This window comes from Natator depressus, chromosome 1 (assembly GCF_965152275.1).
Source record: "Natator depressus isolate rNatDep1 chromosome 1, rNatDep2.hap1, whole genome shotgun sequence".
NCBI lineage: Eukaryota > Metazoa > Chordata > Testudines > Cheloniidae > Natator > Natator depressus.
The window spans coordinates 328,996,970-329,014,138 of record NC_134234.1 but is presented as its reverse complement, the minus strand read 5'-3'; the positions used below and the strand labels follow the sequence as shown (position 1 = coordinate 329,014,138).

Genomic DNA, 17,169 nt, shown 5'->3' with positions numbered 1-17,169 from the left:
TAGGCTTCAATGGGAGTGAGTGAAATTGTGCACATGCTTAAGTGCCTGCAGGATGAGGACCTAAGTGCCCTCTGTATGAGCTTCCTGTGTGCCTGGTTTTCTTTTAGCATCAGTTCATTCTCTATTGGTTTCAGCATCTTAAATGATTTGGTTCTTTGGTTTCCTAATTAAAGGCATTGACAGTGTCTGAAAACTTATTTTAATATTCTAACCCATTGTACAGATATAGTCATTTGTTTATACAACAGGGATACTTATCTAATACTCTAGGGTATAATATAATAGTTGTATATATGGAAACTGTTTAATCTAAATTGTTCTGCACATTACTGAAGGCTAAATGATTTGAAATGTCTTTTCAGGCCTGATCCTATTGTCAGCTTTCAGTTATGCTACCTAAAATATAAACCTCTTTCTCCCTACATCCAGTACAGTATCTCTCTTTCCCCACGTACTTTCTTGATGAGGTGGACTGTTCAGCTTATGAAAGGTCATAGAGTTGCGGGTTCATTTCAGAGCTTTGTATTTGAATTAAAACACTGACTAGGTGTTATGCTGATATACAGACGTGCTCTGTGATTTTTCATTTATTTTTTTTTTAGAAAATGTGGGAGTCAAAGTGTGTTTAATACCCCCATCCTGAAAGAAGCCTCTGCATAGTGTACTTAACATCTGTATATATTAGGATGTAGGATTTAAAAAAAGCAGGGAAGAACATTTTGCCAATATAAAGGATGCATATTTGCAAGAAGGAGGGTTTAGGTATCAGCATGGCATGTGGGTGCAGGCAAGTAACACTAATAACTTTGTTGTAGTCCTGGAGATAAAACAAAAAGAAAACACAGAGGAGATGGGTTCCATCAAAAACACACCCCAGTTGTCTGTTGTAGTCACCAGTTTTCTTTGGACCCTCCTGCTTTTAACTTTTCCTATCACATAAAAATATCTATTTGCAACAAGGAAAAGGTCTTTCCAATTGCCATGTTTGATGAAGTATAAATAATATATGTCAACAGAAGTTCCTTGGTGCATGAAATGATTCAGCAAGTGCCAAGAACCATAGTTACAGATTTCTACCTACAGTCATGGTGGCCTAAAAGTGTAACTTTCCCCAGGGAGGAATTACTGGTCTCAATACAAATTACCTTGAGTTCTTTTTCAAACAGAGGCATAATTCCCCTGCAAATTACTAACTTGTTAAGTGACTTCAGCTGTACTGTTTGATCCATACTTATACATATATTTTTAACTAGAAGTGCTAAAATCTGTATCTTTCCCAATCTGTCTAATAGCTGAAACTTCTTTTCAGAGGAATGGCAACCCCTTTCTGATTCTTTTTCATGAACATTTTGTAGGTCCTGTATTATATGGGAGAATACCCTACCCCAAAGTTTGCTGATAATTACCATTAATAGATCAAGTTACTCATTTTAGGCCCATTCCCATTCCCAGTGGAATCAGTAAGAGTCTCTCCATTGACTTCTGTGAGATATAGTTTGAGTCATTTTACTGTATCTGAAAGGAACACACATATCAATATCTCGGGGGTGGGGGGCATTGCTATTTTTTTTCCTTATATGGAAAACACTTGCGGAGTCTTAAAACTGAAAAACAAACAAACAAGGAAAATCAAATTATTTTGCCTCATACATATACTTTCATAGGGACATCTATACATAGCCCCTTTATTAAGCCAGAGTTTAAAGCTGACCATGTGCATAAGTGCTTTGCTGAATGGGACTGGATTTAAGCACATGCTTTACATTAAGCACAAACTCAGATTCTTTGTTGAATCAGAACCAAAGGCAAGTGAAAAAGCAAATCTCTACTCTACAATTTAATGTAGCCCTTCAACTTTAATAGTTCTGATTTTCTTTTTCTTACATTATTATTTATAATTTACATTATATTTTGTGACAAAGTACCTCCTCTGCCTCGGTAAGTCCTGCGCTTATTGGATTTGCTCGCCTCAGAGGTTCACGACAGCTCTCAGTTTGGCCACTTTCGTGGCTCAAATCTGCCGTTCACTCAGTTAGCCTCATCACTGGCCAGCAAGGGGAAAAGGAAGAAGAAGAATCCCCGCAGTCTCTGCTGATCCACCTAGTGGATCGGGAAACAGGCCAGAGACCTTCCCCTCTGGTGGAACCCACAGTCCAGGTCAACTTCTCCAGTATCAAGTAGGGACTTGGGGGAATGGAGGGATGGGGGGAACCCGGGCCTGCCCTCTACTCCGGGTTCCAGCCCAGGACCCTGTGGATTGCAGCTGTCTACAGTGGCTCCTGTAACAGCTACGTGACAGCTACAACTCCCTGGGCTACTTCCCCATGTCCTCCTCCCAACACCTTCTTTATTCTCACCACAGGACCTTCCTCTTGATGTCTGATAATGCTTGTACTTCTCAGTCTTCCAGTAGTACGTCTTCTCACTCTCAGCTTCTTGCACCACTTGCTCCCAGCTCCTCCCACACCCACCACAAACTGAAGTGAGCTCCTTTTTAAAACCCAGGTGCCCTGATTAGCCTGCCTTAATTGATTCTAGCAGCTTCTTGATTGGCTGCAGGTGTTCTAATCAGCCTGTCTGCCTTAATTGTTTCCAGAAAGTTCCTGATTGTTCTGGAACCTTCCCTGTTACCTTACCCAGGGAAAAGGGACCTACTTAACCTGGGGCTAATATATCTGCCTTCTGTCACTCTCCTGTAGCCATCTGGCCTGACCCTGCCACAGATTTTATTCTCTAACATTATTAATTCCCATTGAGTTAGTTAAATATAAAATGGCTGTAGCTCTTGGAAACTAAGTATATTTTTGTAAAAGATGATTATTTTATTAATAGCCAAGTGTGCATTGGGTTTCTTTAGTCAGAGGAACCATACATGAAACTCTGGTTTTTGGTCTATGCTTAGAAATTAGTAACTCCACCCACCCATCTGTGTTGGTGCATGACTTTTAGCCTAACCATTGGAAAATGCCTGTAAAATAAATGACAATGTTGAATTGCTATGTACTATCCTGTAGAGTGTGAGTTTTCATCTGACAGTCTCAAAGGATTCCAGTGTCACACACACAGCAAGGAGGGCTAGAATGTTAATATCAGCCCTTGACGTTATTAATGTGTCACACTTATTTTATTTAAATTGGCATCATATGGAAGCAGACACATAGTCATCTCCAGTGACTAACCTCCACAGTTAGAAATGCTGTATCTGTTGTGCTGTCCCGGAAGGCTAAGGTGGAAAATCTCCCTTGGAAAAAGTTATCGTCTACATTTTGCAGACCTTTTTTGTGATGAGCTCATGCATCTGCTAGCATTTAATGTGGTACGAGTCCTGCTTTCTATCAAAACTAGTAAGGCCCACTGAAAAAGTCTCCATGTTACACTGAAATCCAAATTTTTGCCTACCTTGATTGATAGCGATGGCTTGTAAATTTAAACCATATTGCCTAGTCAAAAATTCCAGCTGTTAAAACATAGATAATGACAGGACAGTATAAATACTGCCTACCATTCTCACTACAGTTAAACCTGCACACTGCACATTCCATGAACCATAAAATAGATGTTTTTTGGTTTACAGATTGTGTCATCATGGCTCAGTGGGTCAGTTTATCTTTGTGTTGGGTTTTTTTTATTGGTTGGCTGTGATAATAATAAGAACCCAGTGAGCTAAGTTGTCCTGTGTGCAAAAAGAGCTTCACCATATGCAGGTTTCACTGCACTCTCTTAAAACCACTCATTGATTTTAAGTTAAACGGCCTAATGTGCACCATGCATATTATGGCCTTATTTCTGCAATGAGATCTGTGCAGGCACGGGGGTCTGTCTGCATAGGTCTCATTGCAGGATCCAGGCCTAAATGACTGTAGAAAGTGCTGAGGAGAAATGGATGGTTTCAGTTTACAGTGTTTTGCATGAACCTGTTTTGTTGGTTTGCGTCACATGAGTTTCACACTGAGGTTTGGGTTTAAACGAGTCCAGTGAACCAGCACAATGAAATGTAGAAGAAACCACTGAGTTTTGTCTCATTTTACCATAAAACAATAATTTGTCTCAGGTTCACTCAGAATCCCTCCACAATTGCTAGAAGGGTTGTAAACCCAAGGCAACTTTTTGAAGAATGTGGCTCAAATTTAAGGTTTGCAATAGCAGGTGAATTTTCCCTGATGGAAACTGTGAATGTTTGAATAGAATATTTATACCATCCAATGGAATTATAAAGCAGATATATAATTCTTTCTTCATTTCTATTGGCTGCTTGAAAAATTATATAAAAGGAGATAATTTTCTATTAATATCTATAGATTTTAAGAATAATTTCTATAGAACCCTTTTAAATTTTTATGGGACTCCATTGGGTTTGTCTTTATCAAATTCTGTAGGCAGAGGGTGCTTAAGACAATCTGCCACCTTAGACAAAACTTCAATACACTTCCCCCTCCTATAGGTCCAGGCTGGCAGATTTGGCCTGGTTGCCATTGATTTGGCCTGATAGAGGGGCAGCCAGGCCAAATTTGAGTGAGAGGCATTGTGGTCTGGCTTGCTGGCTTACAACATCACTCAAATTTGGCCCTGTCACCCTTCTGTCAAGCTGCTACTTTAGGCAGCTGCCCCAAAATCCACTACCTTAGTGAGCTGCCTAATTCACCAATCGTTAAGAGTGACCCCGGTCTATAAGATGGTCCCATAAGACTAACCTGCTTTGGGTTTACTTATGAAATTTCACATATCCCTAACTATAGAGCAGTGGCCTACATTCTGTCCTTGCATGACATAAGATTTTTCTCTGCCAGGTTTCACTGTCCCAAGTTGATCAAAAGCTATTGCTTTTAATGGACTTTTCCTAAGTAAAATTTGAGCAAGAATGACAGTTTATGGTTCTTAAATAGGGCCATGTCTTGTCATGGACACCCCCTCCCCCCCCCCACCCAGTTTGTTTAAGTTGCAGATCTGTGTGCAAAATAACACACAACAGGAGATATGGACCCTACCATATCAATTGCAGAAAACAGTAGTGCTGTGTAAATAGCGTAAACACCATTTCTGCAACTGTTGGTGTGAAATGTTTATGTTAATTTGCTTCAACTCTCTGTCCACCCGTTTTCTGTTCACCTTATTTACTGAAGAATGTTTCTTTTATCAGTTTTAAATTTGCAGTCGTTGATTTCACTGAATATCTCATTGTTCTTTTATCATGAGTGGGTAAATGGACAGCACAAGTATTAGGATATCATGTTAAATCTTTGAACTCACAAGTTATTTCTCTAATTTCTTTTCACCTTCGCCTTTGAAAATTGTTCACATTCTTTGGTTTTTATTTAACTAATTGACTGACAAATGCTCCAGTGAGGCAACGCAGGTGGGGAGAGGGGCGATATTTTTAATGAGTACCGTTATTTTTAGTAGCTGGTTAAGACAGAGATAACAGCAGGTAGGCACATTGTCTAAAGAAGAATTTCCTTTGCATCACATTTTTGGACAGTAATGACTCTCTAGTGCATTTTTCATGGTTTTCAGGAGTATTTTTTCCCTTTGTTTTGTTCTCTTTATTGTTCTTGTCCACTGTCAACCCAAAACATCCTGAATTTTCTTTAACCCAAACTGGTGTGTGATGTTTAAGAAATTTGGAATGAAATTCAAGTTTCCACAAGAATCCTATCCCCTTGTGGCTTGAAAATTGACCAGCAGCAGGATGGAATAACCCAAGCCACAGGATGAGGTGGTAAAGTCTCCCTCTGTCTTTTCCTCACATCTCCTCCTTCCTCTCTTTCCCTCTCTTTTTCTATGTTAACATTGGACTATCAGTATTATAAATTGATTGGCAGCATTACTGTAGGCTAACAGAGTTCTCACTCCCCACCTTCCACATGCACATGTCAACCCAAATAGCTTTAGCATATACAAGTATGGAAGATGCACAAGAAAAATGCACAGAGCAGCAAAACATAATTAGAGCTTCAAAGAGCCAGTGTCACTGAAGATTTGGAAAAACAACACTCTTCAAAACTGGTCACAGAGCAGGCAGCAGGAGATGGGGACTAAAGAGGTGCCAAGTTACCGTTAACTTCAAACCACATCCAGCAGCAAGGGGACGTTTCAAAACAGCACCAGGAAGGAGCCAATAAGAGCTCATGTTTCAAAGCAGAAAGTCTAGTCTTTATCTTCCCTCCAAATGTCAGTGGTGTGTGCCTGTCTGGTGGGATAATTAAATAGTGTATAGGTTTTTGTTCAGTCTCTTATCTAACTGAAACACACCAGTAAAGAAAGCAAGCACTCATCAATAGTTATATTGAAACAAAGTTGTTCGTTTCAAGGACGCCAGCTTTACTGGTTTACCAGTCATTAGATGAATCTCAATTTTAAAGTATCCGTAAATGAGCAGGTTTGTCATTTTTTTTACCTACACCTAAATAAACATAGGCGGATGGGAGACCTGCCATGGCCAGACTCAGTAGTCGAGGGGGTAAACCCTCACTGGAGAAACTGAGTCAGTGCTGAGTGTGCCTGTGGCATGGGTAAAACAAATCCAGGATCTGCTGGGAGTCGTTAGACTCTGGCACAGCTAGGAAAGTTAGGGGCCACCACTTCCACTGAGATCAGGGAAATTGAAGCACAGCTGGATGGTTCTGGGGCCCAAAACCTGCTGGGTGTAGTGAGTCATTGATACAGCTAGGTAAATAGCCGTGGGCCAGTACTCCACTGAGATCAGGACAAACTACTGGGAGCAGAGGAAACTCTGGAAAAGAGATCTGGTTTCACACCTTCGGGGGCAACAGATCCCGTTACTGACTAGGGTGATCCATATGGGTGTGACGCAACCACCTGGTGAAGTATGGATGTTAAAGAGGGGGAAAGGTGCCCCTTAGTCTATGGATTCAGGGGGACTGAGAAGTGATGCCTGGAGAGTAGCCAGAGGCTAATCCTACTGCATAAATGGCAGGGGGAGAGGTGTGATACAGAGGCCCATTGATGGTTCACCACTCTGTGTCAACAAGTTTTGTCACGCCTGACATACTCACCACACCTAACACACCGTTGTCATAATCTGTATCTAAAAGGTGTCATGTAAGGTACTATATACAAACTGACAACACGCTAGTCCCGAAAATCATTGAGTAGTGGAAGTACCGGGTGTGTTCAAAGAATTATAAATATGTGCTAGAATTATGTTCTTTAAATGTGTTTGGCGAGCAATGCACAAACCCAATCTGCCTAGACAAAGAAATGTATATTTGCTTGTCTGACCAGGCTGGTCGTCAGGCAGAGACAATAAAGGAACATGTACATGTAAGAGAAACAAAGTTATCAAGCTAGCAAGTGGGAGAGAAGACAGCATGGTGTCTGCATCCTAGAAGAAGGGAGAAACTTTGGGCTTATTTTTCAAAGAATACATTTCAAAGATTTACTGGACTAAAAAGAAAGGGGGAAAAATCTCTAACTTCCCCTGAGGAGTCAAAGAAGCCCCACGCTTTGAACTCTGTGTGTTGGGTCCTGGCTAAATGTCCAGTCAGCCATGCTGAAAAAAAGTCTATGATAAGTAAACTTCTCTGAACAAAAGACTCTGGTTTGTTAAGTTTTAGGCTTAGAAGCATATTTTTACTTTTTCTTATGTATAGCCATTTCTATCTTTATTCCTTATACCTGTTATCACTTAAACCTAGGTTCTTTGTTAATAAATTTGTTTTGCTTTTAACACAAACCATCTCAGCACTTTGGTTGAAGTGGAGGGTTTGTCAACCCCAGTTAAGTTAATAAGCTTTTGTGTATTGTCTCTTTAAAGGAGCAGCAAACTTAATTTCTCTGAGTTCAATTAGAGGGCTGGACACTGCATAGAGATGTCTCTGGGGAGCTTGGGAATTAGGGTTCGCAGATTGTTACCTGCACAGTAAGGTTTTGGACTGAAGAGTTTGCTGACAAAGCAGACAAGATGGTGTGTCAGGGAGCTGACACACAGCTCAGCAGCAGCACTCTCACTTGTTGAGGCAGAGTAGGTAACAGTGACTCACAATTCTAGGGGTCCTCAGCGGAGGTCACACTGGTGTACTAGTCACTGGGTGAATCTCAACTTTAAAGTATCCTTAGATGGGCAGGTTTGTAATTATTTTTCCCATCATCTAAATGAACTAGGACTGTCAAGCGATTAAAAAAGTTAATCGTGATTAATCGTGCTGTTAAACAATAATAGGATACCATTTATTTACATATTTTTGGATGTTTTCTACATTTTCAAATATATTGATTTCAGTTACAACACAGAATACGAAGTGTACCATGCTCACTTTCTATTAATTTTTATTACAAATATTTGCACTATAAAAAACAGAAGAAATAGTATTTTTCAGTTCACCTAATACAAGTACTGTAGTGCAATCTCTTTGTCATGAAAGTTGAACTTACACATGTAGAATTATGTACAAAAAATAACTGCATTCAAAAATAAAACAATGTAAAACTTTAGAGCCTACAAGTCCACTCAGTCCTATTTCAGCCAATCGATCAGACAAACAAGTTTGGTTACATTTGCAGGAGATAATGCTGCCGCTTCTTGTTTACAATGTCACCTGAAAGTGAGAACAGGTGTTCGCATGGCACTGTTGTAGCTGGCGTTGCAAGATATTTACATGCCAGATGTGCTAAAGATGCATATGTCCCTTCATGCTTCAACCACCATTCCAGAGGACAAGTGTCCATGATGATGAAGGGTTCTGCTCGATAATGATACAAAGCAGAGCGGACCGACACATGTTCATTTTCATCATCGGAGTCAAATGCCATCAGCAGAAGGTTGATTTTCTTTTTTGGTGGTTCGGGTTCTGTAGTTTCCATATCGGAGTGTTGCTCTTTTAAGACTCTTGAAAACATGCTCCGCACCTCATCCCTTTCAGATTTTGGAAGACACTTCAGATTCTTAAACCTTGGGTTGAGTGTTGTAGCTATTTTTAGAAATCTCACATTGGTACTGTGACGGGTTGGATCACAGAAACCCCCTTGAGACTGCCAACTGATGTCCCAAGACTACTTCTTCCTCTGCTTTCCTTGCCAGCTTGGGACTCCAGCACCCTGTCTTGTTGAGCCAGACACACCAGTCTACTCCAACACAGACCCAGGGTCTGAACCACGGGCCCGAAAGCTGCAGACTTAACTGAAAGCAGCTTAAGAAATGTTCCTGTCTTTAACACTCAGATGCCCAACTCCCAATGGGGTCCAAACCCCAAATAAATCCGTTTTACCCTGTATAAAGTTTATACAGGGTAAACTCATACATCGTTCGCCTTCTATAACACTGATATAGAGATATGCTCAGCTGTTTCCACCCCCTTCCCCCCGCCCCCAGGTATTAATACATACTCTGGGTTAATTAATAAGTAAAATGTGATTTTATGAAATACAGAAAGTAGGATTTAAGTGGTTCCAAGTAGTAACAGACAGAACAAAGTGAATTACCAAGCAAAATAAAATAGAACACGCAAGTCTATGTCTAAGAAAACTGAATACAGATAAAAACCTCACCCTTAGAGGAATTCCAGTAAGCTTCCTTTTACAGACTAGTCACCTTCTAGTCTGGGTCCAGCAATCACTCACAGTCCCTGTAGTTACTGTCCTTTGTTCCAGTTTCTTTCAGGTATCCTTGGGGGTGGAGAGGCTATCTCCTTAGCCAGCTGAAGACAAAATGGAGGGGTCTCCCCGGGGTTTAAATAGACTTTCTCTGGTGGGTGGACATCCCTCACTCCCCCTGTGTAGAATCCCAGCTACAATATGGAGTTTTGGAGTCACACGGCCCAGTCCCATGTCCATGCATGACTCAGAACTTACAGGTAGCAGCCATGGGTCACATGCTACCTTGAACATCCTCAAATAGACTTCTTATGTGGATTGGAGCATTCCAAGATCCATTGTCTCTTAAGTGCTTCTTGATCGGGCACTTAATTTGCACATTACTTTCTCAAGAAGAACAGGAGTACTAGTGGCACCTTAGAGACTAACAAATTTATTTGTGCATAAGGTTCCGTGGGCTACAGCCCACTTCATCAGATGCATAGAATGGAACATATAGTATGAAGATACATGAAAAGGTGGAAGTTGCCATACCAACTCTAAGAGGCTAATTAATTAAGATGCGCTATTATCAGCAGGAGAAAAAAACTTTTGTAGTGATAATCAAGATGGCCCATTTCAGACAGTTGACAAGAAAAACTACTGTGCTAATAAGCGATGGTGACATAAATACCACCCTATACCAGAAACCTACTGACTGCTATACTTACCTACATGCCTCCAGCTTCCATCCAGACCACACCACACAATCCATTGTCTACAGCCAAGCTCTACGATACAACCGCATTTGCTCCAACCCCTCAGACAGAGACAAACACCGACAAGATCTCTATCAAGCATTCTTAAAACTACAATACCCACCTGCTGAAGTGAAAAAAACAGATTGACAGAGCCAGAAGAGTACCCAGAAGTCACCTACTACAGGACAGGCCCAACAAAGAAAATAACAGAACGCCACTAGCCGTCACCTTCAGCCCCCAACTAAAACCTCTCCAGCGCATCATCAAAGATCTACAACCTATCCTGAAAGACGATCCCTCACTCTCACAGATCTTGGGAGACAGACCAGTCCTCGCTTACAGACAGCCCCCCAACCTGAAGCAAATACTCACCAGCAACCACACAACAAAAACACTAACCCAGTAACCTATCCTTGCAACAAAGCCCGATGCCAACTCTGTCCACATATCTATTCAAGGGACACAATCATAGGACCTAATCACATCAGCCACGCCATCAGGGGTCGTTCACCTACACATCTACCAATGTGATATATGCCATCATGTGCCAGCAATGCCCCTCTGCCATGTACATTGGCCAAGCCAGACAGTCTCTACACAAAAGAATAAATGGACACAAATCTGCCATCAGGAATCATAACATTCAAAAACCAGTAGGAGAACACTTCAACCTCTCTGGTCACTCAGTAACAGAGTTAAAGGTGGCAATTTTGGAACAGAAAAGCTTCAAAAACAGACTCCAATGAGAAACTGATGAACTGAAATTAATTTGCAAACTAGATACCATTAACCTGGGCTTGAATAGAGATTGGGAGTGGCTGGATCATTACACAAATTGAATCTATTTCCCCATGTTCAGTATCCTCACACCTTCTTGTCAACTGTCTGAAATGGGCCATCTTGATTATCACTACAAAAGTTTTTTTTTCTCCTGCTGATAATAGCTCATCTCTTAGAGTCGGTATGGCAACTTCCACCTTTTCATGTTCTCTGTCCGTATATATATCTTCTTATTATATGTTCCATTCTATGCATCTGATGAAGTGGGTTGTAGCCCACGGAAGCTGATGCTCAAATAAATTTGTTAGTCTCTAAGGTGCCACAAGTACTCCTGTTCTTTTTGCGGATACAGACTAACACGGCTGCTACTCTGAAACCTTTCTCAAGAAGCTGACCAAATGCTTTACAAAGACTACTTAAAAATCAAGCCAGTACACAGCCAATATTCATAACTTCAAATACAAAAATGTTACATGCATACAAATAGGATTAATAGATTCAGTAGATCATAACCTTTACAGAGATATGTTACATGGCATATGTAGCATAAAACATATTCTAATTATGTCATATATACATTCATAAGCATATTTCCATAAAGTCTTATGGGGGGCACTGTCACAGGTACCTTCTTTGCATTTTGTCAGATCTGCAGTGAAAGTGTTCATAAAATGAATAACGTGCTGGGTCATCATCCGAAACTGCTATAACATGAAATATATGGCAGAATGAAGGAAAAACACAGAGCAGGAGACATACAATTCTCCCTCAAGGAGTTCAGTCACAAATTTAATTAACACATTATGTTTTTAACAAGCTTCATTAGCACGGAAGCACTTCCTCTGGAATGGTGGCTGAAGCATGAAGGGGCATATACATGTTTAGCATATCTGGCATGTAAATACCTTGCAATTCCAGCTTCAAAAATGCCATGCAAATGCCTGTTCTCACTTTCAGGTGACATTGTAAATAAGGAGCTGGTAGCATTATCTCCCGTAAATGTAAACAAACTTGTTTGTGTCTTAGCGATTGGCTGAACAAGAACTAGGACTGAGTGGACTAGTGGGCTCTAAAGTTTTACATTGTTTTGTTTTTGAGTGCAGTTATGTAACAAAAAAATTCTGCATTTAGAAGTTGCACTTTCATGATAAAGAGATTGCACTACAGTACTTGTATGAGGTGAATTGAAAAATGCTATTTCTTTTGTTTCTTTTTTACAGTGAAAATATTTGTAATAAAAATAATAATATAAAGTGAGGACTGTACACTTTATATTCTGTGTTGTAATTCAAATCATTATATCTGAAAATGTAGAAAAACATCCAAATATATTTAATAAATTTCAATTGGTAGTCTATTGTTTAACAGTGTGATTAAAACTGCGATTAATCATGATTAATTTTTGTAATCGTGATTAATTTTTTTGAGTTAATCACATGAGTTAAGTGCGATTAAGCAACAGCCCTAAAATAAACCTAGTTGGATGGGCAATGTTCAATGTAAAAAAATACTTTCTTCTGGGGCAATTAATTGAAAATGGACAATAAATGACTAATGCGGAGAAAACAGCTGGATAAGGGAAAATGTTAGGGGTCTCAATTGACCTCAGAGGATCTATTCCTTCCATTGCAAACACTTCAACAACTGTATAATCTACCTGGTGCAAATGGTATTTCCTGAAGCTTAAACGTCTTTTGAAGGACATATTCAATCCACAGGCAGTGGAACTGCCAGAAATCCAGAGTTTCTGTTGTTCTGAAGAGAGCTCCCTAGGTTTTCCAGACCAGTTGTAGCCTCTTAAGAGTTCCTGGCCCAAGTGACTCTCCCTAATTTAGATTATCTGTGCTGGGCCTGGAACAAAAAAATGTATATAAACCTGAGCCCTAGCCCATGGGGAAATGCCTTGCATTAAAAATTCTTTTGTTGATATATGATTAAGGCTGATCCAGCAGAAAATTATATTTCATTCACACTGGTCTCCACATAAGTTACAGTGCTTGGGTTTTCCCAACACAGACTGCTTCTGGAGATGTGGGTCTCCTGGAGCCCTGCTGGCTCATGTGTTTTGCGATGGTCCCAGGATCCAGTCTTTCAGGTTAGAAGTAGATAGGAGGATTAATATGATGATGGGTACAGTCTTAGAAATTACTTTCCAGAACTGTGTTTTGGAATATATCCCAACATCTTGGAAACTCTCTAGCTCTTGGAAAGCTTGTTTCTATAGTGCACTGCTTGTAGACAAATGGCTTATATTGCTTTGATGGAAGAGCAGATTGCTTCCAGGGATAGAAGCTTGGCAGAGAGAGCTGGCTGGCTGGCAGCTACAGAGTGAGTAACATTTCGAGAAGATGGGCCTTAGACAAATTTGAAAAGATTCAGTCTAACTTTGTACAGGCCTTGATTAATCTCTAGAGGATGAGAACCGAAATGTCACTCTCATTATCCTCTCTCTTCCCTCTCCTCCCCCGACCGCTCTGTTTTCTGCCCTCCCGTTCTTTTATCTTGCTGTCCCTTTTAAAAACCTTTACTTCTTTAGCTCCCTTTTTTGGGTGGTTTTACATCTACCCAAACAGCTGACATACATGTGTACCACCAACCTAAAACTGAGATCAGTTCACCAAGCAGAAGGATTGAATTTATACAAAAAGAAAAGGAGTACTTGTGGCACCTTAGAAACTAACAAATTTATTTGAGCATAAGCTTTCGTGAGCTACAGCTCACTTCATCGGATGCATTGTGAGCTGTAGCTCACGAAAGCTTATGCTCAAATAAATTTGTTAGTTTCTAAGGTGCCGCAAGTCCTCCTTTTCTTTTTGCGGATACAGACTAACACGGCTGCTACTCTGAAACCTGAATTTATACAGTATGCTGAAATAAATAATATGGTTTCATATACTTGTTTGATGAGTGAATCTGTAACACAGAACTGGCATCGCTGGAATATATGGTATCATATATATTTATAATACGAATTCTTGATGATTGTACTATGTATATTTTGGCAATCTAATTGTCATAACTGTACTTTCTCCTCCTCTCCCCGCTTATTTTTGATGGGGAAAATTTTAATAATACATAAATTTTAAAAAAGGTTTCCAATTAACGCACTAATCACATACCCCGCAAAAGAGACAGAGGACAACTAGATACTTCGATATTTATCTACCATTTGTTCAACACTCAGACAAAATACACTCATCCGCCAAAAACCAGCACGCCTGTCCAATTATTTTCAATATTAACATTTGATAGACACGCCTAGTTTGTTAAATATGTGTAAACAGAGATTTCACTCAATTTATAAAATCACCAAAACCAGCATGTCTTGGGTAACGTAAAGGTGCTCACTCTGTAATAAAGGTAACACCCTATTAAATGAGCTGAGGATTATATTACTGTTTAATGTTTCTCTAAGCAAAAGCTCACTGTTGTAATGAACATTGTTTTGGCTCTGATATTTACATGGCAAAGATTTGTTAACACTTCATAAATAAATAAATAGTTTTTAAAATATTTTCTTCTTTTCCAAGACTAATTTTGGAGTACGTCTGCAACATAAATCACATCACATGTCCTGAACGTTTTAATCAAAGATTCATTCCTAAAACTTTCTAGTACAAAGAAGACACACAGTAGCCTCAAATTTATGCTCCATTTATTATGCCATCTTATCTAGAGAGGACAAATGCATTTCTTTGCTAAATAGTTATTGAATATTTAGATAATTTTAGAGGAGAGAGGGAAATTTCCCCTCACTATGCCCATACAAATGAATCACTGATTCTAATACATGCATATTTCAGTAAATGTTGCAGCGTAGTATGCATGCAAAGGTGTTTTGTGGAAATCAAAGAATCTTTATAACAAATTTATTAGTGAACAATGGTAACCTTATTTTCTCCACACAGAAAAAGTCAATTCAGTTCAGAGATATCAAACACATTAAAGCTAATCTTTTATTCTTTTATTTTAATGTAGTATTTATGCTGTTTTCTGTGACTTTCTTTAAAGGATCACCTATTTCAACTGGACTGGCACAAATTTGAGAGAGGACGAGGCAGGTGCCCTTTTGATCCCAGCTCCTCCTTCATCTCAACTTTAATTGGTAATGAACTTTATGTCTCAATCTGCAAGGTGCTGATTTCGTCATTTCGTCTTTCGTCAGCTCTCCTAGGTGTTATAAGTATTTCTCTACAGCCTTTGGCATGTCAGACTTACTTCTATCAGTGGTGCCCACATTAATATTACATTCCAGACAGTGTTAATTTGAGCAAGTGTATCTCAGACGAGTGAGCAGATGTTATATTTCATGTGCTGTTCTACAAACATAATTGATTGTCACTTATTGTCAAAGATTCATTCCTAAAACTTTCTAGTACAAAGATTTTATATACACAGAGAACATGAAACAATGGGTGTTACCATACAGACTGTAACAAGAGTGATCAGGAAAGGTGAGCTATTACCAGCAGGAGAGCGGGGGGGGGGGTGGGTACCTTTTGTAGTAATAATCAAGGTGGGCCATTTCCAGCATTTTACAAGAACAGTAGGAGGGGAAATAAACAAGGCGAAATAGTTTTACTTTGTGTAATGACACATCTACTCCCAGTCTTTATTCAAGCCTAAGTTAATTGTATCCAGTTTGCAAATTAATTCCAATTCAGCAGTCTCTCGTTGGGGTCTGCTCAGCCTCGACCTCATCAACCTCAGCCTGGACCAGTCCACACAAGAGATCCACTTCCTGGACACTATGGTGCTAATAAGCGATGGTCACATAAACACCACCCTATACCGGAAACCTACTGACCGCTATTCCTACCTACATGCCTCCAGCTTTCATCCAGACCACACCACACGATCCATTGTCTACAGCCAAGCTCTACGATACAACCGCATTTGCTCCAACCCCTCAGACAGAGACAAACACCTACAAGATCTCTATCAAGCATTCTTACAACTACAATACCCACCTGCTGAAGTGAAGAAACAGATTGACAGAGCCAGAAGAGTACACAGAAGTCACCTACTACAGGACAGGCCCAACAAAGAAAATAACAGAACGCCACTAGCCATCACCTTCAGCCCCCAACTAAAACCTCTCCAACACATCATCAAGGATCTGCAACCTATCCTGAAGGACGACCCATCACTCTCACAGAACTTGGGAGACAGGACTGGCCTTGCTTACAGACAGCCCCCCAACTGAAGCAAATACTCACCAGCAACCACACACCACACAACAAAAACACTAACCCAGGAACCTATCCTTGCAACAAAGCCCGTTGCCAACTGTGACCATATATCTATTCAGGGGACACCATCATAGGGCCTAATCACATCAGCCACACTATCAGAAGCTCGTTCACCTGCACATCTACCAATGTGATATATGCCATCATGTGCCAGCAATGCCCCTCTGCCATGTACATTGGCCAAACTGGACAGTCTCTACGTAAAAGAATGAACACAAATCAGACGTCAAGAATTATAACATTCAAAAACCAGTCGGAGAACACTTCAATATCTTTGGTCACTCGTTTACAGACCTAAAAGTGGCAATTCTTCAACAAAAAAACTTCAAAAACAGACTCCAATGAGAGACTGCTGAATTGGAATTAATTTGCAAGCTGGATACAATTAACTTAGGCTTGAATAAAGACTGGGAGTGGATGTGTCATTACACAAAGTAAAACTATTTCCCCTTGTTTATTTCCCCTCCTACTGTACTTGTAAATTGCTGGAAATGGCCCACCTTGTTTATCACTACAAAAGGTTCCCCCCCACCCCTGCTTTCCTCCTGGTAATAGCTCACCTTTCCTGATCACTCTTGTTACAGTCTGTATGGTTTCAGAGTAACAGCCGTGTTAGTCTGTATTCACAAAAAGAAAAGGAGTACTTGTGGCACCTTAGAGACTAACCAATTTATTTGAGCATAAGCTTTCGTGAGCTACAGCTCACTTCATCAGATGCACCCATTGTTTCATGTTCTCTGTGTATATAAAATCTCCCCAATATATTTTCCACTGTATGCATCCGATGAAGTGAGCTGTAGCTCACGAAAGCTTATGCTCTAATAAATTTGTTAGTCTCTAAGGTGCCA

The 17,169-nt window shown here is 40.0% G+C and overlaps 1 protein-coding gene across 1 annotated transcript in view; it reads left to right on the top strand.

Annotated features, from left to right (window-relative positions):
- SEMA3E (semaphorin 3E) overlaps positions 1–17,169 on the top strand; it is a 269,325-nt gene that overhangs the window by 205,438 nt on the left and 46,718 nt on the right. The window contains exon 6 of the mRNA XM_074942565.1: positions 15,081–15,174. Coding sequence (XP_074798666.1) covers positions 15,081–15,174 — 94 coding nt within the window. The remainder of the gene's footprint in view (positions 1–15,080; positions 15,175–17,169) is intronic.